Source organism: Aythya fuligula, chromosome 7 (genome assembly GCF_009819795.1).
Source record: "Aythya fuligula isolate bAytFul2 chromosome 7, bAytFul2.pri, whole genome shotgun sequence".
Taxonomy (NCBI): Eukaryota; Metazoa; Chordata; class Aves; order Anseriformes; family Anatidae; genus Aythya; species Aythya fuligula.
Window position 1 is genome coordinate 25,397,825 of NC_045565.1, and position 24,350 is coordinate 25,422,174.

Sequence of the window (24,350 nt, forward strand, 5' to 3'; positions counted from 1 at the left end):
ATGGATTCTGATGAACATCCAACACTAAGTAAGAGAGATGTGAGTGTTGCACATATGGGAAAATGAGTATTTTATTAAAGAAAATAAGAATTGAACAAGCTATTTTATTATGACGATGGAACTGTTGTTTCTGTCTTAAATCAATGTTTTTGCAGGTGCAGCCTTCATCACAGCCTCATTCTTTCAGCGTTCAATGATGTTCTTTCTGAAAAGGCAGCTTGAACGTCATCATTATGAGGGTCAGAGCTGTGGCAAAGTCTTTTAGTCAAGGCTTGAAAGTTTTCATATTTGTGAAAAGGGACTGTAGTCAGCTGATTCCAACTTTCCTATATGTAATTGCCTAGTAATCCTAGAAATTTCTAATAATCCAAGAAGACCTTATTACTCTTTCTCTACGTACATGTCTCGAATTACAGAGTTCATGACAGTAGGATATTGGTTAATTTTCAGTATTTATGTTAGTGGTATGCAGCCACTGTAACAATGCGTTACTTCTCTTTTGCTTAGGGGAATCCTTCTTCTTCCCAGTATTTCTCATCTACACTTCCACTAAAAAATGCTAAGGCTCTTTAATTTTGCTTTTCCATGCCTGATTGCCATCTTCTCCACCAGTTCTGTTATTCCAGTCTGAAGCCTGTCCCAGGTAGATGCTGATTTGTATTAGGTAATGTAAATAGTTGCCCTTTCTAGCAGGGTGAGCTATCCTTTCTTATATCCCAGCCTTACTTTGAACTTAGGTCTGCTAGATTTTCATAGCAGAATAACAATTCAATTGAAAAAAAAAAAAAAAACAAAAACAAAACACCTCCAAATATTACCTATTAAAAAAAAAAAAAAGTGAAATTGCTCTGAATTACAACTTGAGCCATTATTATAGATAAAAATCCTTCTAAATATCTGTTGTCTGTAACAATATTCAAATGCTGTTTACAACTTTTCTTTACAGTCTTCATGCTTGCTTGTCTTGGTGATTTATTCTCAAAAACTAACAAAATACGTACCTCTCAGGAAATGAAGTGAATGTATGAGATTCTGTTCAAATACTAACTCTTAATCTCAGGTATATAATGGAAAGTTGTTACCAAGCACAGTTTACCTATATTCTTTGACTCCACCAGGCTGAACTTCTTAAGATGAAAAAACAGGCTCTGGAGACCAAGCGCTTTATAGAAAATCAGGAGGCAGAAGAGAGAAAACTCCTAAAAATTATTGCTGAGGCTGATGCTGAGAGGCTGAGGCAGAAGAAGGAGTATGAGCAGGTAGGAATCTCACATTTGGCTTTTCAAACACACTTTGTTCTGTTCCCTTAGTTGTCCAATGCATTTTTAAGATCATGATTCGCAGCTATGGTAAAAGTGGTACTACTAAAGCATCGTAGTGTCATTGAAATAAAAATGTTAAGATACTGAAATGAGTGTAGTTTACATTATACTACATTATTACATTGTAGTTTACATTTTTCAGGAGTCTGAACCCTTATAGCAGAAGTTACTAGGCTTTGCTATTGTTTTTTTCACTAATAATAGTGAAACCTCTTAATGCAAGTGATTTTCGCTGATGAAAATGTAGTCACAATGCTTTAGGATTGTACTGAGGAATTTGAATTGAGATTATTGCTTTGCTCTGCTTCCTTAGGTTATCAACGAGAGAGATATCCTAGGGTCCCAGCTTGTTCGGCGCAATGATGAGGTGGCTCTGCTCTATGAGAAGATCAAAATCCAGCAGTCCATCTTAAACAAGGGTGAGGCCCAGTACCGACAGAGAACGGAAGACATCCGGCTTCTCAAGCTGGAGATCAAAAAAATTCGGCGTGAGAAAGGAATACTTGGCAAAAGTGTGGCTAATGTGGAGGAGCTCAGGTAGAAAAACTGGTTGAATACATTTCCATAGCGACTGCATTCATGATTCTGTGTTTGAGACAGAAAATTTCTTTTATGTGTGGTAGAGATTTGTTTCAACAAACATTATACCTTGGAGAACGGGATTATTTGGTTTGACCTCAAACACAGTGGATTAAATTCACAAAGCAACTAATCAGTGATGAAGAAAATTAAAGTATAAGATAGAGGAAAGGAGGAAAAAAGACATCTTTGCCAAAGCTGAAATAGCTTCCACATTTCACCTTGTATTGTGAATTACTACCTACAGAATAAACTTGACAGACAGCAGCAGAAAAGGTGTTCATAGTTCAGTGAGCTACTTAGTGGTACCTTGGGCCCAAATTAGTGGAACTGCTTTTTATTAGGCAATCCACAGTGGATGGGGAACACTTGACATATTTATAACAAACCCCTACACATTTTCAGAGCTCTTTCCTTCCAGATTTATATGTAGACTTGCTCTGAGAGAAAGATTTAGTTAAATTTTCATTGAAGGTTGTGTTTCTTTAAAACAGAAGTTTAATAGCCCCAGTCTGATTTATCTCCCCCTACTCTGGCTTAATTCTTCCCTTCTTTTTTTAACCCTCCCAAACCTGAGGTGTATTCTTTGCTGACAGGAAATGATTGTGATTTTTCTGTAGAACTTGTCATGGTTTGTAAGGAGAGACAGCTATGAGAGACAGCAGATAACCATTATACTATTCTCTGTAGCTATCACAGTTTTGGGTGAGATCTTTAGCTTACCTTTATCAGTATAACTCCATGGCTTTTACTGGAGCAAATTAACTTCAGTCTGTGGTTAGTCCCATTGACTCCAGTTTAATTATGCCAGTTTGATTTGGTGTAAGATAAAAAAGAAGTGGGCGCAAAACACTAACAACTGCAGTTTTCATTGACTTTCTGCAGACAGGGATAGGATTTGAATTTGCTGCCCAAATGCATTCAGCGGAAAGCCTATTACTGTATTGAAACTCCGTAAAGGTATTGAAGTATAGAGCAATGCATGCTGTGATGGTTGGATCAGTTCTTGGGTGGAGAGGTGGATCAATCACATATTTTAATGAAGTCCAAAATTATCATGAAAGCTGTCTGTTGAAAGAGTCCATTTATCACTTGTGCTGCTAATTAGCTTCCTTGATTTGCCAGTTGGAGATTTTTTTTTTTTCCTTTTCAATAACCTTGTCCAACCCCACAGTTTAAAAAAACAGGTCTTTTTCTGTCTAGTGAGCTACATTCAGCACTAATGTTGGCAGAGAAATACTCAGTGAGGGAGTAGGTACATGGTGATCCTCCATTCCCCTTCCCCTTGAGGAAATCACAGGATACACCCACCAAAGTCATAAGGGTTGGACCCTTGCAGAATATGCCTTGGTTTTCCTGCTCCTTCACTCCCTGACCCCAGCATGGGGACCTTAGTTGTCAAAGCTTCTTTGGAGTGCTCAATTAATTTTATATTCAGCAGCAAATCACCCCTGGAGTCCCTTGACGAGAAGTAGAAAGAGAAATCAAACTTAGGTTCTCTAAAGAACAGTGTCCATCATAGTTAGGCCATACATTATGCTTTATTTACTGGATTGTGTGAGCCATGTAGTTTTAAAACCTTTGTTCAAATACCAGCTGTCAGATTCAGTACAGAGGTAACTGGGTATGACACCATAACTGTGATTTGTAGGTTACTCCAGATGAATTATGAATTAACTGCCATTCTAGCCTTAATGTACACAGAAAAAATTGGGCGATGATATCCATAAGGCTGTGAACTAGATTTCCCAGGAACTGATGAAAAGTCCCTTTTTTGAGTCATTCTTACTAAAATGAATGAAGTGTTCTACCTGTGTTATCTTATGGGACCACCTGTATGATGTTATTGGTGTTACTCACAAGAGCCACTTTGCCAGGGCTGTAGTGCGTGGAAGAATGGTTTGTTAATGTTCATATTAATACCTTGGGCATATTGTTTGGGTCTTGGTGTGATTTTTTGTTTGTTTGTTTTATTCTCATCTTAAGACAGGAGGTTCATCACATGCGGAAGGAGCTATTAAGAGAACAAACTCGGTGCAAAGTTCTGGAAGAAGAACTGGAGAATCCCTTGAATGTTCACAGATGGAGAAAATTAGAGGTGATGTCTCAGCATCAAGTTCCCAAAGCCCGCATTTCCAAATCAGTGACACAGCACAAAGCCTATTTACTTTACTGTTATGCAAATTATGTGGAAGGGCAGGCAGGCTGAAATTTCCATAGTACCAATGGAACAGTTAACTGCTGAATGATTCCCTCGCACAATGCAATCAGTGTTATTTTTGTGTCGTTTTCTCAATAAAAAATTGCAGAGGGATTTGTAAAGAGCCAGTAAAATGCTAAAGGGAATAAGAATGCATAAGGTGAATTTACAAGGAGGTGATTCCTTAACATGGATGAAGTGAAAGAGGATGATAGGGGAAAGGTATAATCCTACTCTCACCAGTTAGGTAGATTTATGTGGAAAGAAAGGCAGGATTAGAAAGGATCATAGAACAGGTGGACTGGGAACAGACAGACATGAAGTCAGAAGGTAAATCACACCTGTGAAAAAAGGAAAAGGCCTCCACATAAACAGTGGTGGGGTTTCAAAGATAGCCATTCTGGGTAACGTCAGGTCAGCTGTTATGTAAACAGCAAATCTAAATTTTCACACTATTTGAACCTGCCAAATGAAGGGGAAAAATAATAAATCTGTCAAGCATAGACCAAATATATGAACATCAGTTGGCATTACTTCATTTTTTCAGAGTAAGTCAGAGCCAGCTGAGATTTCTCTGTTGCATGGATTTCTGATTTGATGCCAGCCTGGGTTGCTTAGCTGCTCTAATAACGAGTGGTTACATGCTAGTCCCTACAGAAACAGAGCTGAATATTTTGGCTGTGCTTACTAGTGTAATAGTTAATTTCTGTTCTTTCCATGCAGAGCTTAAAACTGAACAGTGTGATTAGCTTTTCACATAGAAGGGAGATAAAATGCAGGATGTTAAAGACATCTAGGTACAATCTCTAGTAGCTCCACATAACAAAGGGAAGTCAGGCCAGTGGAAACATCTGGTGGTGGAGGAAAGAATTTATGAAGAAACCGATAATGGGAAATGATGTCTTTCCATTCTAGGTCACTGGTTTGTATTTGGAACACAGAAAGGCCACCAGATGGCAAAGTCCATATGAAATAATTCTGATGGGGTTTTGGTTCAGTTCCTAATGAACAAACACCCTCGCATCACTACAATTGTCACAAATTAGCACCATGTTTGGGCAGCGCTATAGAAGAATCAAGGACTGAGTGGGCCATGGGGACTGAACTGCTTTTTAGCCAGGTTTCTCAGGAAATGTTGTGGGGTTGTGAGTGCTGCATGCATATCTGTGTCAGTGTGTCCCAGTTACACTTGAATTGATTAGTAAATTTAGAAAAAGTCTGTTAGAGGATAAAGAGTCATGAGATATCAAGGTCCTTATAAATACAAGCAAAGATGCAGAGAGTGGATAATTATTGGAACCTTTACTACAGTGTGTTTAATCATTATGGTCCACCAGAGAAACCACATGAGAAAGGAAGGACCATGTGGGAGAGATGTGTTGTGAATCTCCCAATTGGGGAAAAGCTTCAGTCAGAATTTAATCTTCAATAGACAGTAAAGGATCCAATAAGATACAGAGAAATGGAAAAGTAAGCTTGGCTAGCTGCTCCCCACAGAATTGTTTTCTCCTTAGAGATTCTTCCAGATGCAATCTGTGACAAAAGAATGAAAATGGAAGAAGGGTAGAGAGACGTATGCTTGCTCCTTGTCTTTACAGGCTATGTAGACAGAAAACAGCAGTGTACTGGCAACGATCTGTCATCTTTTTAAGCGCTTAATTCCATTGAAGAATGAGATGCCACAAATGCAGTCACCTTAAAGCCTCATAGTAGTTTGTCAATATACCCCCCCTAATTTATTTTTAACTTTTCAACCTGTTTCAAAAGACTATATTGCAGTTATTTTTTCTTTTGCTCAAGAGAAAAGTCTTCTGCTCCTAAAATCCCAGTTTGAAGTTTTTAAAACAGAGGGAAGTATTTGCACTGCTCTATTTATTTTAGGGGTCAGTTTCAGCTTCTGCTTAAAACCTAAACTAGCCTCCTCTTTCTTCCCTGCTGCATGGTTCTGCCAATCCATTGTCTTGGGTGTTAAGTTTTGAAGGACTCCAATGTATTTTGGATGTTTTAGAAGGATTCATAAGGTTAATGCTATTAAACGTGAGGTTTTCAAGAGGCAGAGACTCCAGGTTCAGGACTCCTTGAACACATGTCCTTAAAAACAAACAATTCAGTCCCTTATTCCCCTCTGCATCTCATTTTGTATTTGTCACTTTTGGACACTTAAATATTGTGGTTTTAATTTGCAAGAGAGAAACACTAACTTGTTATGTATAATTTTTGATACTGCTTTGCTCTCATCTAGGCCAGTGACCCAAGTACCTATGAGCTGATCCAAAAAATACAGAGGCTACAGAAGCAGCTTATCAGCAAGACAGGCGAAGTGATAGAGAAAGAATTGCTCCTGCAGGTACTGCAACATACATAGGTAGTTGTATCTCATTAACATATTTACTTAGCCTGCATTATCTGCCTGCTCAGATACGTTTCCAGAATGTTACTTGTATGCATGGCTTTGAATTTCTTTTGCATGCCCCTTAAATATCTTTAGATGGCAGCACTGACTCACTGAAAGAGAAGAAATAGCATCTGATTAGTTAATTTTTATGTTCTGGTTACTGATACCTGGATAATGCTGAAAAATAAAATTAAAGGTTTGTTTTAGTTTATTCATGTTGTACATTAGTCTTCAAGTCAGTGTTATATTTTTCTGAAAGGCTTTTTTTGTCCTTTTAACCATGTTTGTTATGACCAGGACTTGTGAAGAAAAATTCCTGTTTTAATTTCATTTGTGCTTAGTTTGTTGTTTAGCAGAAGGAATCCTGCAGAGTTTGCGTGGTTTAGAGTCACAGAATCATTTAGGTTGGAAAAAGACCAATAAGATTATCAAGTCCAACTACTGAATAACATCACGAAAACACGTCCCTAAGCACCACATCCACACGTCTCTTAAGTCTCTCCAGGGGTGGCAACTCTAACAACCTAAACATCTCCTGATACAACCTGAGGCCATTTCCTCACATTCCATCACTTGTCACCTGAGAAAAGAGACCGACACCAACCTCACTGCAACCTTCTTTCAGGAAGTTGTAGAGAGCAATAAGGTCTCCCCTCAGCCTCCTCTTCTGCAGACTAAACAACCCCAGTTGCATCAACCACTCCTCATACGCCTTGTTTTCTAGTCCCTTTTCCAGCTTCATTGCTCTTCTCTGGAAGAGAACATGTTTAGGTATGTTCTTCTCTGGGCCATGTTTGACTTTGTGTTGAACTTGTCAAAACAATCAAATACAATAAAAAAGACTGTCTTTGGGCTTCAACTGTAGATGTCAGACTAAGAAATTTGTCTCCTGTCTGGCAGCTTTAGGCATAGCTATATATTGCTATCTGTACATACGATTTGAACATCTTGGTTTTAAATAACCTAACATTCTTGATGCCGATATTGGGCATCACTCACTGGCTAGTAGAATGTAACCTGAAGGTCCTTCCGTCTCAAGAAGAAGCTCAGCAGATGTTATCAAGACAGGGTTTGGCCTCCCTCTTTCTCCTTTGTTTTGTAGAAAAACTAGATCTGCAATTTCATTTTAAGGTAAAGTATAGTGTTATGCCTTTGCTTGAAAAATGTGATCTTTATTACCTAGTGCTGAAATGGTGTCAGTAAGATAGTTTGTTAGCTTAAAAAAATGGAGTAAAATAGCTTCAAATTTGCTGTGCTGTACCCATACACAAACTCAAATCTCTCTGTGAGATTTTTATGTACTCTGTTGCTTATCCTGCCTTATCCTTAGTGTGCTCCCATTTAGCTATTATCCCTAGTTAAAAGTAAAAAAACTGAGTTATAGAGTTACTAAGTTGTCTGCCCAAGAAAATGTTTGAAGTAATAGGCATTTGAGCCTATGTTACTATAGCAGCCACTGGCACAATCTTTCCATCTATGCAGCAGTCCCTTCTACAGAAACTCTGCTTTTTATTGTTTTCCTAGATTTAAGTCAGAGTTTGTCTATCTGATATTTAAGTGTCATATCTAGAATTGTTAATGGGATCCTTTGTGTCCTTAATTCAGGCATCAATTTCCTGTGCAGGAATGCTGAAATGGTCTTCTTCCATGAGACTGATGGCAAAGAAAAGGCCAAAAATGCCATGCTCCGAGTTATGATTGGGTGTTCACCATAAACATTTCTTAGTTCTTTTCTGGTTTGCCACAGTGTTTTTGAATCGAACACTAAGACTGAAATAGAGATCTTTCATAGCAAGGAGAGGTAACCAGAGATGGAGGACATTCCCCAGCAGATTTCCTCAGAGGGCTGCATGTCCTGCTTAACAGGTCTGTAGTGGAGGGCTCTGAAGTTGAGTGTACTGCCCGAGCTTCTCCTGCTAAGTGGCTGGATAACCTCAGACAAGTCATTTTATTGTCCTCTGAACTGCTTTTCCTATATACAAGTGACATAATCTAATGACCACAGCACTGGAACTGTAATGGTTGTGGGCCAAATCTCTGCATCAAAATGGAATAGAATTTCTATTATAAGTCTTTCCAGGTAGTCAGCTCAGTTCAGTTCAGTCTCTTCTTACGTGCAGCGGTGGAGAAATTGTTGAAGGCTTGACCTGTTCCTAGTTAGCATACTCTTCCCTGTATTCAGAGTCAGAGACTGTAGGAGCTTAGGGATACAAACTTAGGAGGCTCTCTTTGCTTCCATAAGTCATACCTCCTCTCTCCCAGTCATCCTCATCCACATTTTGCCCTGTACAAGGGCATAGCCATTATGTGTATCTGCTTTAAAATGATCTCAATCTCCTGTTTGCTATCTGTAATAGTTTTGAGGTGTGTGCAGCTATCATGCTGGCAAATAGGATATTTGCTGTAAGTGAAGCTTGTGAGCTTCTCTGTCTTTGATTTCTGCATGTGCATATTATGAAACTTAAATTCCCTTACATCAAAGTGTAGTAATAAAATGGTGTGGAAAAAGCTATGTGGATCGGATATTGAATGTTAAAGAAACCTTTGGAATCTAGAAATAACCCACGTCTGCAAATGGCTGAGCCCAGTGTCAGCAACCTGCAGTTTGATTTGTAGGGTATTCACCTTGCTGCATCCTCATGCAAAGCCATAATGTTTGTATAAGAAAAAATAATTCCATTTGTATTGTATGCACTATACCTCTGTCTTCTGACTGATCCTTTTTTTTTTTTTAATAAATAAAAGCTGGTTTATACAGGGAACAATCTTTTAGGATGAGCTGGAAATAAGAATGGAAATTTTTGTTAATGAAGGATCACAGTATATGGAATCATATAAAAAAAAATCTACTTATCTTACCTGCTCCTGATACGTGTTTGATCATATCCTTTTTAGTTAGCTTTTTCAGTATTTCTCACCTGCTAGTTCTTTTAAAAATGATGTAACTGTAAAATCATGCTACAATCCATACTGTGTGATTAAAAGAATGATTCGCTGCATTTAAGTCAGGAAATTCTGATTGCTGACAGTACTCTAGTCCAGGAAGAAGCCAGCTTGACTCTAAAATCCCATAAAAAATATCTTTCTTAACCTTTCATCAGACATTTACTGAGAGAGATTGAATATGCAGCATGATGAATGTTTATTTTAGAATGACTTTTCCAAGTTGAACACTTTAATAGAAGTGTAGAAATATTTCTCATGTTTTAGAAATTATTCAATTAATTAGCTTTTAACCTATCAGCTCTTATACATCAAATAAGGGGGGACATCCTGAGACTTTGCAGAGTAGATGCAAAGCAGTCGCTTGTACTTTCTCCTTTAACTTGAGGTATTATCACAGCTGTGAGCTGCTGTGCAGATGAAAAATGCTGTCTTAAAAATCAGATCCCAAACTGAGGTCTTAAATACTTATGGTCAATAAATACCCGACAGCATTTTTGCCAAACATCAAAAACGCTACTTCAGGGTTAGCCAGCTTCCATGTTTGAGTCATTGCCTTCTACCTGAATTTGTGCAGTTAAAAGGTACAGCATTTTTTGATTCTTTTCTAAACCAATGAATAATACTGCAGTGCTTCGTGGAGAAATATGTTGCGTGTTAACCCAGGGATTTCGGTGATGGGTGAAGGTCTTTGTGAATGCATGTGGTGTGAGCAAAATGTGCTGTATTGCCATAAGGTATAATTATTAATAAGCAGAAGGGCTCTGTTGACAAATCCTGAACACACACACACACACACACACACACACACACACACACACACTCACACACAAACAAACAAAAAAGATACTCACCCACGTTATATGTGGGGTAAGTCCCCTATGTGACTGAAGCACAGCTGCATAATGAACAGTGATGTGTGGTAAGCACACAATGTACACAGTGTATCCATATTACCTTGCTATGATTATGATTAATGTAGTTTTACAAAATGATCCCATTGCAAGTGAATTATGCATTGCTTTATTTGTTTCAAATTTAGTTCTTTCTCTTCAGAGTGAACTCCTCTAATTTGATTTTATGTCTGACTGAGTGGAATTTTATTCAGCTGCATGTCTCAGAATGGATAACTGTGGGAAGATTCGCATTATATGTCAGCTACCTCAGTTGTCAGTCATCTCAGAAGATTGGTCATAAATGTAAAAGAGACATGTGCAACCAATATTATCTGTGGAGGGGGGAGGGAGACAAAGGCAAGGAGGGAAAGAAGGCGGCTGTACATACTCCAGTGATACGTATAAAATCCTGCCACTTGTGTTTCATTAAAGCCTGTAGTACCGAGAGTATTGTTCTTATATATATGTTAATCATTGTCATTTTAAGTTGTCTTAAGTTGTCAACAATCAAGGATCAGGACTGAATAGTTAGGATGTGATGCTTCCAGGCCATTAGCATCTTGAGATCATAGTTTCAAAGAGTGCAAGGTCAAAAGGCATGATTAGCTCATGTATCTGACTCAGATTACAGCCAGGTAACACCCACGTGCCCTTGTACTGAGCCAAAATTTTAGCCAAGCTCCAAACCCTCCAAAGAACTGATGGTCCCATTGACACAGAGTGGGAAGTGAAGAGGGGGCACTGCTGTCTCCAGTATAAATCAGCAGTTTCATTTCAGGTACTGTAACATACAGGGAGGAGATGTTCTCTGTGACCTTGGGCAGGTTACCGAGCTTTTCCATGCCTCACTTCAGGTAAAATAAAACGGGAATAAAATAATTTCTATGCTTGTAGAGGTGTGTGAATGAATATATTAAAGACATGACTCAACTCAGTAGTAACAATAGCTAGCTAAACACTCCAAATAGGCAGATGTTTTATTTCTTTTGTGCTAACTTGGTAGTAGACCTGTTGTATCCAATTTGAGGTGCTTGTTGCTATAGCGTCTGAACAGATACATAACCATCTTTTCTCAGAGCTGGTAGCGTGGTGTCATAAAGAAATATGTGTTAGAACAGTGTGGGGCCATGTAAGTTTATGCAGGCTGGCACCTGCTGGAGTCAAAGAAGTTTTCTTCCAGCTAAAGGAGGAGCTCTAGGATTTGCTTCCATGTATGTGTCATAAGAAACTTTTCTGCCCATTTATTATATAAAATACTGTTTTTTCAATCTTAGATCATTTTTTTTTTTTTTCTCAGCCCAGCTCACAAAAACCTCTTGGAAAAAAAAAAAAAAAGTCCTCTTGAAAATCATTTCTTTCCCTAGCTTGGCAGTTTCATAAAGCGTGCTTCTGCTAGGTTCTTCATTGGTCTCCTAGTGCTTTGTGTAGCTTTCTCTATACAGCATGGAATGCAGCAAAGTGTGCTCAAATGCTGAGTAAGAGGTTTTCTCATCAGACAGCCTGCTAGGGAAAATGGGAGAATATGCTCCTATTACCTGCCTTTATTTTGGTGTTCTGAAAGCCCAGTTCAGTTTTATTTGAGGTATTATCTGTACATCTTCCAAATGGCTAAGATTTACTTTACCCTCTCAAAACTGGCATTTATATACTTCTGGTGCTGAGTAGAGATTCTGCTTGGAATTTGAGAGCAAAACTTACTTGGATGTTACATGTGGGGTAGATTGTCTGAGTTGAGGATTTTTTGGGCAGAATTGTCTATTTTCTTAAAAATAACTGCAGTCCACTTCAGGAAACTAATGACTGTAGAATCCCAAAGAGGATTCTACAGAGGATTTTGACCTGCCCGTTATTATTTCTCTGTCATTGTGCCTTCAGAGAGATTTTAGTGGAGGTAGTTTGGGAGAGAGCTTTGTATGCACTGGAACTTACAGGTGAACTGCAAAATCCACTGCCAAAATACAATCCTTTCTTTACTACTCCTTTATCATTCATATATATAGTCAGCCTTTTGAAGGGATTTTTCAATGTAAAAATGACAAGGGAAATTTTCTTTTTGTCTTTTTGTATTTTACTAGGACTTGGCTCTTTGCTATTTCCTGGAGGATTTGAATTCCTCTGGAAGCACAGGATTAACACCCTATCTTGAGGCTGAAGCTAGCAGTTCTCTCAGCCCTCAATTAAAGTGTTGAGTATATTGAGCTTTAGACCCTTTCTATGCTTAGAAATACCATTCCTACTGTCAAAAAAAAAAAAGTTAACGTTTCTGATTTAGCTTGTACCAACTCTCAAATCACTGAAGACTTCCCTGCTAGTGCAGTTGCATCTAATTGCATAGCTAGCAGCTGGCATAGCCACGTCAGCACAAAGAAATCACACTGCTAACTGAGAAAACTAAGCTGGCAAAACTTTTAACCATTGATCAGATAGTTCCTAACACTTAAAAGTTGTCCTTTCATTATATATATATATATAAATAATCTAAGGGACGTTATGTATCTTAAGGAGGAGGAGAGCATAGCACCTTGTTGAGTGTAGCTTTTAACTTTACAATTCAATTTTCAGTTGGTGACCAGAATTTCAAGGGATTTATGCTAGAATGTAGAAACGAGAAATACAGCATGGATTCTAGCCCAAGATTTACTTTTTGGCTTTCAGCTGAGTATGAGTCAAAGAGAAAAAAATAAATTATTTATGCAGTGCTGTGCACGGACAAGTAGGAATTAGGCACTGGGGTGTCAAAGGCCTTGATTTAGAAACTGGACTCTGAAGAGAATCTGTTCTTTTTTCAAATGAAAAATAAAGTATTCTCATGAACTCTGGCTATAACCCTGTTCTAAAGAGTGACCAGTAACAAATGTCTAATTATTAGTACAGCATTTTGAGCACAACAGTCTCCTGTGTTAGTGCCTTCAAATTAACCTCAGTCCAGTGCCTTGAATCTGGTTTGAAGTGGAGTGACCAAGGCAGTGTGAGATGACACGTGGAGGTACTTTGTGTGTTGAGTCACTCTTCAGGACTACATTTTCATGTTCTTTCCTTGTTCCATTCTTTTATATGCCTTTTGTTGTACTTGAAACGTTCATTGATGAGCTAGAGTTTTGATTGAGGATTTTAACTTTGCCTGTAAGGGGAAATGTTTTGTATTTTAGTATTGGTGTTATCTTGGAGGATTACGTGTCTTTCAGTGATTCTGATGGGGATTTTTCTATACAGAATATATTCTGATATTAATTCTATATAGAATTTGTTTAGTGCCTTTTACTTTGTCACCGATACTCTTTTTCCATTTATTCATTTATTTGCTTTCTCATTTGCCCTAAATGCTGATCGTGTATCCAGCAGGGTTCTGTGAACCATTCACACTGAGCAAACTGTAGGATCACTGTGTTAATTCTCTGTGCAACATACATGAGTTCATATGCAATCCTGTACTGATGTAACAAAATAATCATGTTTTGTAAACAGGACAGATAACAGGGTCACCTGTGTGAAAGTCTCTTCAGGGTCTGCATATCTACCTGACAGTTTTGTGTAAGCCTTAAGAATGCAATAGGGATGTGAGGGCTATTCAGTTCTTGTGCTAGCTCTCCTCAGAAGGCAGTCGATTTCTATTTCTGAATATTTTGAATATAGTCCTTGGCACATTAGTTTATTTTAGCCCTTCTAATCTCAGTCCATCTAGAATTAGAAGATGTTCTATGCTATAGAAACTTACAGCATGACAAACTGCTCTTCAAAACATACTGACATTTACATTCTTTCCCTCCTCCTACAGACGCTGCAATTCAAATGGAAGAGAATAAAGTTTTCCCAGGGAAATTTTTTATTGTTGTTGTTTAGGGGCTGTTGTTTAAAGAGGACTTTCAAAAACGAGGGAGGAAAGGTGATGGTCAGTTTAACAGCATCAGGCGAAGATAATCAGCTGCTCTGTACAGTAAGAAAGTATTTTTCCAATGAATCTGCTAGTGCAAATGTATCTGGCACTGGAAATGGGAATCAAAGCAGATTTCTTAGCACTCAAGACAATTTTGGTGAAGAATTACCTTAGTGGAAGAGTTTAACTCTTATTGAATTTGTGTGGCACGGCATTGCCCTCACAAACAGAACAGATTTCCCATGATGAAGTGTTTTGGACAGAAACAAGGTGCAAATTTGATTGAGAAATTAGAAGAAAACAGGTCAAAATAATAACTTCTGGGTATCTGTGCCATTTTAGCTGCTCTCATGGTGTTTTACCAGTAAATATTTCAGATGCTATTTACAAAGATGAGGATGTTGCAGGTGGAGTAAAAATCTCTTAGGGTTTATGGGCAGGGAATGGATATGAATATGTAATATCTTTTTAAAGGATTTTAGGAGAATTGATATATTTGCTTGAATTTGAGTTCAAAAAGAGAGCTTTAGTGGGTCATCAAATGCCATCCCTCCACACCACACAAGATTGATTTAATTGCACAAATACCATCCTTGATAGATGAATGTCAAGTATAGATTTGTTTCCTGCATTTTAATACAAGTACTGCCAGCCCATGAATTTTAGCATACATGGGTGAGATTGTTGGCTGGAAGTATGCAGTGGTTTGTGGTTCTGATTTTTTTCCCCCCACACTTCTAAGCTGCTGCTGTAATCCAGACCTGTTGTTTCTGACCAGCAAAGAGCAGATGTATTGGCTTACCTGGCATGGCAATTTTGGGATCATGGGAGACTGAGTTTCATTTCCATGTATCTTCCAGGAGTTTTAGTGAGCTTTGGCAATTCGTGTAGCCACTCTTTGTGTCCAGACCCTTTTGTAGAATAAGAGGATCACTGCCCTATCTGGATGCAGTGCTACAGCACAAGCACATTAAATGTTGAACAGCATTCAGACAATGAAATGAGGAGGGCATGCAAACACCATAAGGTAGAGAACATCGCTATTATCTGTAATCTGCATCGGAAGAGCAAAAACAGTGATCACAAAATTATTTTCTTCAAATACCTTGCATTTGGTTTGCACTTAGAAGTCCAAAGTGTGGACATCCTGTGTCATTAAACTAAAAATATTTTGTAAAATGAGCTATTCCTGAAGTTCTGACTCAGACAGAATTGCCATTAGCTTCAATGATTGTTCACTAGAGTAAATCTTGAGTAAAAAGTTCAGGAATTGTTCCAGTAAATGACAAATAACTGAAAACAAACTTGTTTACTCCACATTCCTGTATTCAGCATGTATCTGGGAAGGAAATAAATCTGCTGTGCACCTCAGGGTAAAGTGTATTAATCAAACAGTTATCTTGTTAAGGGAAAGTAAATGACTCGCTGTGCTGACTGCATACATTGCTACGCACAGAGTTAGCAGTGCTGTTAGCAAGCCGATACTGTTAGCCATCCAGAAGCTGCCAAACAAGAAAAAACACTAGAAGAGTGCAACAGCAGTGCAGCAATACATTCACAAGCCCATATTATATATTGTGGCCCAGAGCCAGCTGCAAATCTGTATGTTTCAGATGTGCCCTTTGGCAGGTGTTCTTCCATTGAGGCAAGCGTGTTCTGCTCCTCCCTCGGCAGCAGGATATGGATGATATGCAGCATCCCATGCAGTGGTGGATTATTATTTTGTATGATATTCACACACACGCGCACACAAAAAAGACATCCAACATTCATGTGTGATATTCACACAGAAACGCACACCAAAAATACACTAAACAGGGACAGACAAGGTTTTACTAATTTATTGCAGATCACTTATTTTCATTCTTACAGAAGTGTGAATAGTAGTGTTGGGATGCACGATGATGCAGCAGCACTAAGGTGGTTTGGGGGCAATTAGCAGCAGGCAGGCAGAGTCACTTTAAAAATAATATATATATATAATATATATATATAAAATATATATTTTTAAAGTAGATTAACAGGGGAGAAATGGGGACATGGGTATAGAAAGAACTCTGTTTCTCCATTCACAACCCATGAACAGGGAGACTCTCTGCCAGCTGGGCTGCTTCACTTGGCCAGCTGATCCACATCCTCTGGACTCCGAGCTCAAGTCTTCCTATGCCTGTCTTAGCTATAATCTTAAGCAGGGGATGGCACACATTATCACAGCAGTTGTCTTTACATGAACATTAGGATTCTCTCTGTCTTTCACCCTCCATTAGTCCTGTTCCTCTGAATTTTAAAAACAGATGGGGAGCTGAAAAAGATCTCTTCAAAGTATAGAAGTGGTCAGCTCTAATTACAGTGAGACTGAGGGAAACCATATATTAAAGCATTCATGATTTCAGAATTGCCATGTGTATTTCTTAGATGTGCTGTTATCTCTTAATAGATTCCAAAGTGTAACAGGAGACCAATCTTTCTTCCCGGCGGTCCTTGGCATATGTAGGGAGCCACTGCTATCCTGTCAGAAAGATGTATGTAGGCTTTGCTGCCTTGTTAGGAGGGTATTTGTAGGTTTAAGTGGTGGCTTGACTTTGAGGCAGCTGCTCAGAGGTAGCGGTTCTAGAACACCAAAGGACTTGAAGCTAAATGCTCTCATCTTTCAGGGAAGTCTAAGGATCTAAGTCAAGCGGGTGATTAAAGAGATGTAGGTGCCTAACTTACAGATAGGTATTTGCAGAAGCAGATCGACAGTTTCTCTGATCACCCTTTGAGGTCATTTGTCAGATCAGCCCGAAGAGAGAGCAGGAGCTGGGTCTGCTGGGAATCCCGTTCCCAACCCCACCTGCAGGAGCAGCTAATCAGTAGCAGCACAGTCTTGATAATTCTTTTTTGATAAGCCTGTTATTTTTAAAATCAAATTGGCTATTGAGTTGTTAAAATACATGTTGTTACACTGACATTAAAATACAGAGTTTTTAAGTCAGATGGTATACATTGGCAGAAGAGGTTCTTTTGGCTCTGTATGTAATAATTATTGGCCAGTAAAATATTTTCCCCCGTTTTCCTTGCAGACATATTCACTTAGAATATTTAGATTCCTTGTTGATAAGATTTATATCAACCTCTGAGTCTCCCTCAGGACACTCTAAGACAAAACCTCTACTAGAATGGGAAGCCAAGGTTTGTTTAGTGCTCTCTTCAGCCCAACTGTCAAGCTGCAGGCACTGGGGATGTTGCTGGAAAATTCACATCAATCCATGCTGCGTCACCAGTAATTCTCGGCCTGGAGGAGCAGCTCACCACGTCCCTCTCCTTTTGTGTGTATACAAGTCCATGTGTGTTCCTATGCACACATACGGAAGAAAAACGGATTATTAATTGATCATCTTCTGCAGTGTAAAGGATAGACCCTGAGTTTAAACGAGCTACTCTGATTAATGATTTTATAAACTCTGCTGTAAGGCCGATAGTAAAAAGGGAATTGCTGCTATTATTTCTGCAAGAGGCATCCATACCATTTTCTCCTTCTGAAAGCTTATTATCTTTGTGTGTCAGAGTTCAGAAGTCTTGAAAGGAGAGGAGGATATATAACATATTTGTTTGTCCACTGGAAGAAAAAAAAACAAAAACAAACAAACCTGCTTTCCCACACACTTCCGAGGAGAGATGCAATAGTACCAGTACCTAGCAATAACAATAAAAAAAATAATAAGTTGCAATTGCACTTTGGCTGGAAATGTTTGCACGTAGTTGTTCCTGGAAAATGGTAATAATGTAGCATTCAGCTCTTATTGTTATAAAAAAGAAAAAAGAGTCAGGGGTGAAGACCTAAAAAGATGCTCCAAGGTATTTTTTCTCTCTCATTAAGTTGTTTTGAAAATGCCAGTCAGTTTGGTGCAGTCTGTGCCAAAGGAAACAGATTTGCTCTGGAGAAGCATTATTATCAACTGGAGGTATAAGTCATCTCAGACAGGTTTAATTTAACTCCGTCTGGTGCGGCGCAAATTTCACCAAAGGAGGGGAAATGATCCCAGCCTTTCCTTTGGTGGCAGCACTTCAATGAGAAAACCCCAAGCACCTCATGCAGTATTTGCGTTGCCGCTCAGTGAAAGGACTTCATTGTCCTGTCCCAAACCCAAATTAATTTGCTCAATAAAACCCTCACAGTGGATACTTAAAGGAGAGTGTAGATGATGAAAACACATGCTGTTCTGGGGAACTGCTTGCGTGCAGAGGTGTTTGCTGATGGATGTGGAATAGACAAGAAAGAGCAGGAGCTTTTGAAAGGTGTTTATTGAGAAAGTTTTTACTGCACATTTCTCACAGCGCTGGAGGCAACTTTCTCCTATTGTTAGAAAATTCGTGAAGGTTACCGTATGCTAATTTGTTCTATGCCTCATAAAACTCTTCATCATAGATGTCCTCAGCCAACAGCTACTGTATTAGCTACATGCACACACCCAAATAAGCATGCAGCTTATAAAGATAAAATAACTATGATCGGATATGTATTTATGGGTGTATTTAATCCAGAGTCCGGTGTCCTGGTTAAGACTTTGGGATAGGGATCACAGCCCCTTAAGGGTCCTCTGCTGCTTCGTGGTGTCCTGAGCTGAGCACAGCTCTGCTGTTGTGGTTATACTGCCAATAAACCCCCGCCAGCGATGACTGCCTTGTTTTCCTCAGCAAAGCCATGAAGAGCTGTGATGTGCTTACACAGTTACTGTGTTGCTTCCTCCACCTTACTAATTAAAAGAAAGATTTTTAGGTAGGTTGCCACCATACACAAAACAGCTCATTTTTTTTCTGCATCTTTATCTTGCTCCTTTATTTATTTTCTTCTTTAGCTGAAGGCTGCCAAGCTTCAGTTACTGGAGACGGGAGCTAACACAAATGGAATTTACTGTGATGCAAAGGATTTGGGACTTTTGTGGTTTTGTTTATTTATTTTTTAAAAAATAATTTGTGTGATAGAAAGCTTTTGATGAATAATATGATTTTTATGGGCCTGGTGGAGAAGGCTGTCGGTGTGCAGCATGCCGGGTGAATTTGTTGAATTATCTGCTTGGGAAGACAAGCTGTTGAAAATGAGAAAGCTGGGGCTTCGTGGCCTATTTCTGCTGTGAATACATCTTCATTAAACATAGGGTCATCCATCGTGTCTGGCTCAGAGTGATACCCTGGGCTAACTAACAAGAAGGGTCATTTCAGGAGTTTCCTAGTGTCTTGCTGAGGGAGAAAATGACATAAAATGGAGGCTCATTTTTTTTTTTAGAGCTAATACCTGGTGCATTGTTCTGTCCCAGCATTGCTGACTGCTTCCTACTCCTTGTTGAAGCAGTGCAGTGCCTCGGTGTCACTTCGGGAATGTCTGATGGGGCTGACGGTCCCTGTGGCATGGCACAGCACTGGGCTGTGCTGCTCGGCAGAAAGAGCTGCTTCTGAAGCAGGATTGTGCTTGCAAAAGTGATTCTTCTTGCTGCAGACCGACCCAATTTGTGGCCACAGAGTCCCGAAGAATCAATTGAAATTTGCCAAACACCAGCCAGTCCTCTGCAGAAGAATACTGCTTTTTCTCAAGACTCTGTAGAGAAAGCAGGCCGGGAGAACTGTGTGCTCTGGCTGACACAGCAACTAGTTAAATTTAGGGGAAAGCAGCAGCCCTGCCTCCCCCCCCAAGAATTACTGTACTGGAGACTTAGAGAAGCAGAAACATATTGTCATGGCCTAGCCTAAAGGCAGATCTGGGGGCTCCTCAGAGCTCCCCTGGAAAACAAATCTGAGACAGAAAAGGCTGTTCTAAAAATAATGTGGAGTTTTATTTACACAACTGATTCAGCTGGTATTCACAGAGGTGCTGAAATTCTCTTTGGAATGCCTGAAATTTGACTGTAACCCTTAATCTGAGACTCCCAGTGTGCCCTACGTACACAAAATGAATGTGCCCTCATCTCTCCACCATAGGCTTGGTGTCACTTGTGTCATAAAGCAGTGAAGCTGCTTGAAATTAAGGGCTCAGTCCAACAGCCAAGCACCTGCTGAGTTCAGTGGGAATTTTGCCACAGGAAGGATCACATAAAGAGCTTGGGTACTGGCCTAAACCTCATTTAACAAAATTTGCTCTTTCCAATGAAGGATGAACAGCATCAATCTGGAGTTGTGGAAAGATCTGGTGGATCTTCCTTCACCTCAAAGTGTGTTTGTACTTAAGTACTTTTCATCTCAGGATCATGTAACTCTGGCCTGATGTACGTTGTTGTTGCAGCCTGTGATGAGGACGGATGAGAACGTGAGGGGAGGCAGTCTGGGACAATCCAAAGAAGTGTATCTTACACAAACTTTAACACATTGATTTATTCCTGCACAATGAGTGCAGGATTTCAGGTAGCTTTTGGTCCAGCTTCATTCGCACAGCCACCAACAGAAATAAATGGAGTTTACTGACTTCTACTTTGGACAAAATACGATATTGCTTTTGAATTACTGCATTACTGCCACCCCACTCATCACTGCTGACTTACAGTTTTCTTGGAGAGAACCATTGGGCTCTCTCCGAGATGTTAAGGAACACACGTGCATTTTATTTGATTCCAAAAAGCAACGTAGATCTATCTTCTGGGGGTATTAATTCACACACTACAACTGAAAGCTTTTTTGAATACATCCCACTTACTCTGGACAACCCTGCAGGTCTTTCTACTATACCTGTGGTATGTCTGATATCTGGGTATTTTTAAGCTATCTGCATGTAACACGAATTGCACAGATTGTCTGTCATTCCAATAGGGCTAGAGTATTATTGAAGCCAACATTTTAAATTATTTTGTGCTTTTTCTTTTCTTTGGGCATTCTGATTTCTTGTAGGTTGAGATAAAAGTACCTGCTTTGAGGAATACATTTTTGGTGGTAGCATCACAAATACTTTGTAACTAATAGTTTATATACTAACATACTCTGGTGGTTACCGTTTTAAAATTAATTGAAATTAATTGATTTTTGTCTGCATCCTAGGATAAAATGACAAAGTATAGAAATACCAACCCGTGCATACAAACTTTTGCTGATGAGGAAAGGAAGCACCCAGGATTTTTTGTCAATGTTTGCTGACATATGGTGCTTTTAACACAGTTGCGAATTAATTGACTAGATGTAAAAGAGATGGACAGTTCTTAGCAAGGAAGGACAGGATCTGCATTATAAGACAGCTGGTTCTGCCTCTGTTGGATTATGGAGACAATATACATCGGAAAGCTAACGAGTCTCTGCTGCATAAGATAGATTCTCCTTATAATAGAATTGCACACTTTGTCTCTAAATGGGGTTATTATACACACCATTGCACAATGTTTGAAGAGCTTGGTTGGCCCTTGTAGAGGGTTAGGAGAGAAATAAATTGGAAAACAATTGCACATAAGACCTTCAATCCATCAACTGCTCCATATTTATCCAAATTACCGTTACAGTGTTCCAAAATACAAATCTGTGATACATTCAGGGGTGGAATGTTAATACTGACTGGCCAGATTTGACAAGGCAGATTTTTCTTTTGCTGCTGCTTTTAACTTGCAGTAAAATCTTGCATCCAGAGGAAGAAGAGGTGGTAGTGGCAGCCACTTGCAGTGACACAATAACTCTCCACTGAGAGTGAATTCTCAATTTAATTTTTGCCACTATGCAAACTACAGTCTGAGTCTCAGGAGGTTTTGATTTTTCCAGAGACGAGCTGTGAACAACTTAATTTATAAGGAGCTCTTCCTCAGTCACATGCAGAATGTAAGGGTGAGGTTTGCAAAAGTAAATTATGATTTGAAGTGCTTTCATTTTCAGGTCTGTTAGTGCATGGTTTTCAGAAATTGCAAAGGTCTAAAACTCTGGACACCTTATGCGCCTGAATGCTGGATACCCAGAATTTTACATATTCACTGAGCAAAGTCAAATTCTATATTATATGGCTTAATTCCCCCCGCCAACAGAAGAAATTTGGGGCAAGAGTTGCAGTCAGCACTTATAAAATGCCAGCAAAAAGGGGTTTTGTCAAAGCCAGTATAAATAATCACATAGCCGACCTCCAACATGGCATTTTTGTCATCTTCTGTTAAATCTTTTGTCTGCTAGACCAACTTCCAGTCAAATACCCCTCCTTTTCACTTCAGCTCTCCAGGTACCAGACAATGATCGGATCTTGCTAAATAATGTTAAATAATAACAATCTTAGTCTGACACGGTAGATACTAAAAATATTGAAATCTGCAAAGCTACGTGGGTGGCTTTTTCAGTGCTTTATTCCTCAGTCTGGAAAAAAGTACATCCTCAAAACCCAGTTCAAAGCAGCCTTTCAGTACAGAAAGCTGCAAGTGTATCCACGGTGTGGTTTCCATTCAGCCACAGTTATATCCCACTCCAACAAGTTCTCTTATCCAACATGAAGAAGACACAAGACAAAGAAAAATTACTTGGTGGTAGTTGTGCTAGTCGTAGTTATTCCTATCCATCTTTTCCTTCCCTATCCGAGGTTCCCCTCAGTTAAGATTTATATATATATGAATATATGTATTGTGTATATGTATATGTGCTTTGCAGGATTTTGTGTAGAAGAAGTTGTTATTTCTTTTGTACCTTCCTTACCTGACGTTTTTATAGCTAAACACTTCCTGTTGGGTGAAGCTATGACCCTTAATGTAAGGTGATGTGGCTCATAAGAAGAAAAATTGGAATAAACACAGTTACTAGTAATTAATTCCCCACCCCTGGATACTTTTCCAGGGCCTGTTTTATGTTCTCTGTGGTAAAGCGTGCTCACTGATGACAGTGTTTAAGAGTATTTCATTTGTTGTTCGAACTAGCTGGATGTTTCCCTTAATGAGCTCTCCCACTGCTATCACAACAACTTTAAATACCTTATGGCTAGCAAGGAAAGACTGACACACAGGCAGATTTGTTTCTGCAAATATCTTCTTGATTGAGTTGCATTTTTCAGTGCGGTTGATTTCATTGCAGGTTGTGCTGCTGCTATAGTAGAAGGGAAAGTTCTTATACAACTGTCTTTTTTTGTAGGAAAAGGAAAAACTATATGTGGAATTGAAGCATGTCTTGGCCCGTCAGCCTGGACCTGAAGCCGCAGAACAGTTGCAGCTCTACCGGCACACTCTTCGAGAGAAGACTAAACAGCTGAAAGTAAGAAATGTCCTTTCTCTGGCTGAGGGGCTGCCAGGTTTGCAGAACAACTTCACTTGTGATTCTGGAGACCTAGGTTTCAGGAAGATTTTCAATGATCAGTGTGCATGCCTTAGTATATTAGATTAGGAAAAGAAAGCTAATTCTGCATCTCCCCAAGGGAGAAGCAATAGCATTAGAATATCTTTTTACCACATTACATTTGTTTATTTTATTAAAACAGAAGAAAAGTCTTATTAGAATGTGTGCACAGCACAAAGCTGTAAATGTTTCTTGTGCACAGACATTCTGTGACACCATCAGTTTTCCATTAAGCTATTCTCCATCCCTTTCCTTAAACTGTTGAGATCTTTAATAAGCAAAACCATTTCATTTTCTTTTTAACAAGATAGTGGGAATATATTGAGAATCCAGTCTTAAATTACTGTTATTTCTCTTGGAATGCATACATATACATTAGACTTGCAAACTTTATGGTGATGGCCAGAGTAACCTGTCCTAACCCCTTGTCACTAAAAGTGAAAATTTCTTGATTCAGAAGGAATCTTGAAGAAAACTTTGAGAGCATGATATTAAAAATTGAGTCTTTGATAGCACGAGTTGATCTTCCCTTGTTCTTGCCTGCATGAATGATCAGTCTCCCCAGGAGTTCATCTGCTTCTGCAGCTCCTTTCTCTGTTGCAGTCATCATCTCCTGTTCACTGCATCATAATCATGTCTATACTAACCATGAGGAAAAAAATGCAGGAGCAGATGGGCCCTGAGGAAACAAAGAGGCTGTTATGCAAATCTTAGCTTTCCATGGAGAAGAAAAACAATGTATAAGATGTAAAATAGAAGCCAAAGTTTAGCTAAACTGGATGTGATTTGAAGTTTTCCATACGGTTACCGTTTGTCCATCATGCATTCAATTGCTACTGTTTATTTCAGGCATAGTACGCTGTAGTGTACTGGTGTGCTTGTCATTTTGTGGTGC

The 24,350-nt window shown here is 39.1% G+C and overlaps 1 protein-coding gene across 1 annotated transcript in view; it reads left to right on the plus strand.

Moving 5' to 3' along the window:
- Positions 1-24,350, plus strand: part of CFAP58 (cilia and flagella associated protein 58) — a 56,436-nt gene that overhangs the window by 26,580 nt on the left and 5,506 nt on the right. Inside the window, exons 12-16 of the mRNA XM_032191224.1 lie at positions 1,119-1,259; positions 1,636-1,859; positions 3,888-3,999; positions 6,344-6,448; positions 23,255-23,374. Of these exons, the coding sequence (XP_032047115.1) occupies positions 1,119-1,259; positions 1,636-1,859; positions 3,888-3,999; positions 6,344-6,448; positions 23,255-23,374 (702 nt within the window). The remainder of the gene's footprint in view (positions 1-1,118; positions 1,260-1,635; positions 1,860-3,887; positions 4,000-6,343; positions 6,449-23,254; positions 23,375-24,350) is intronic.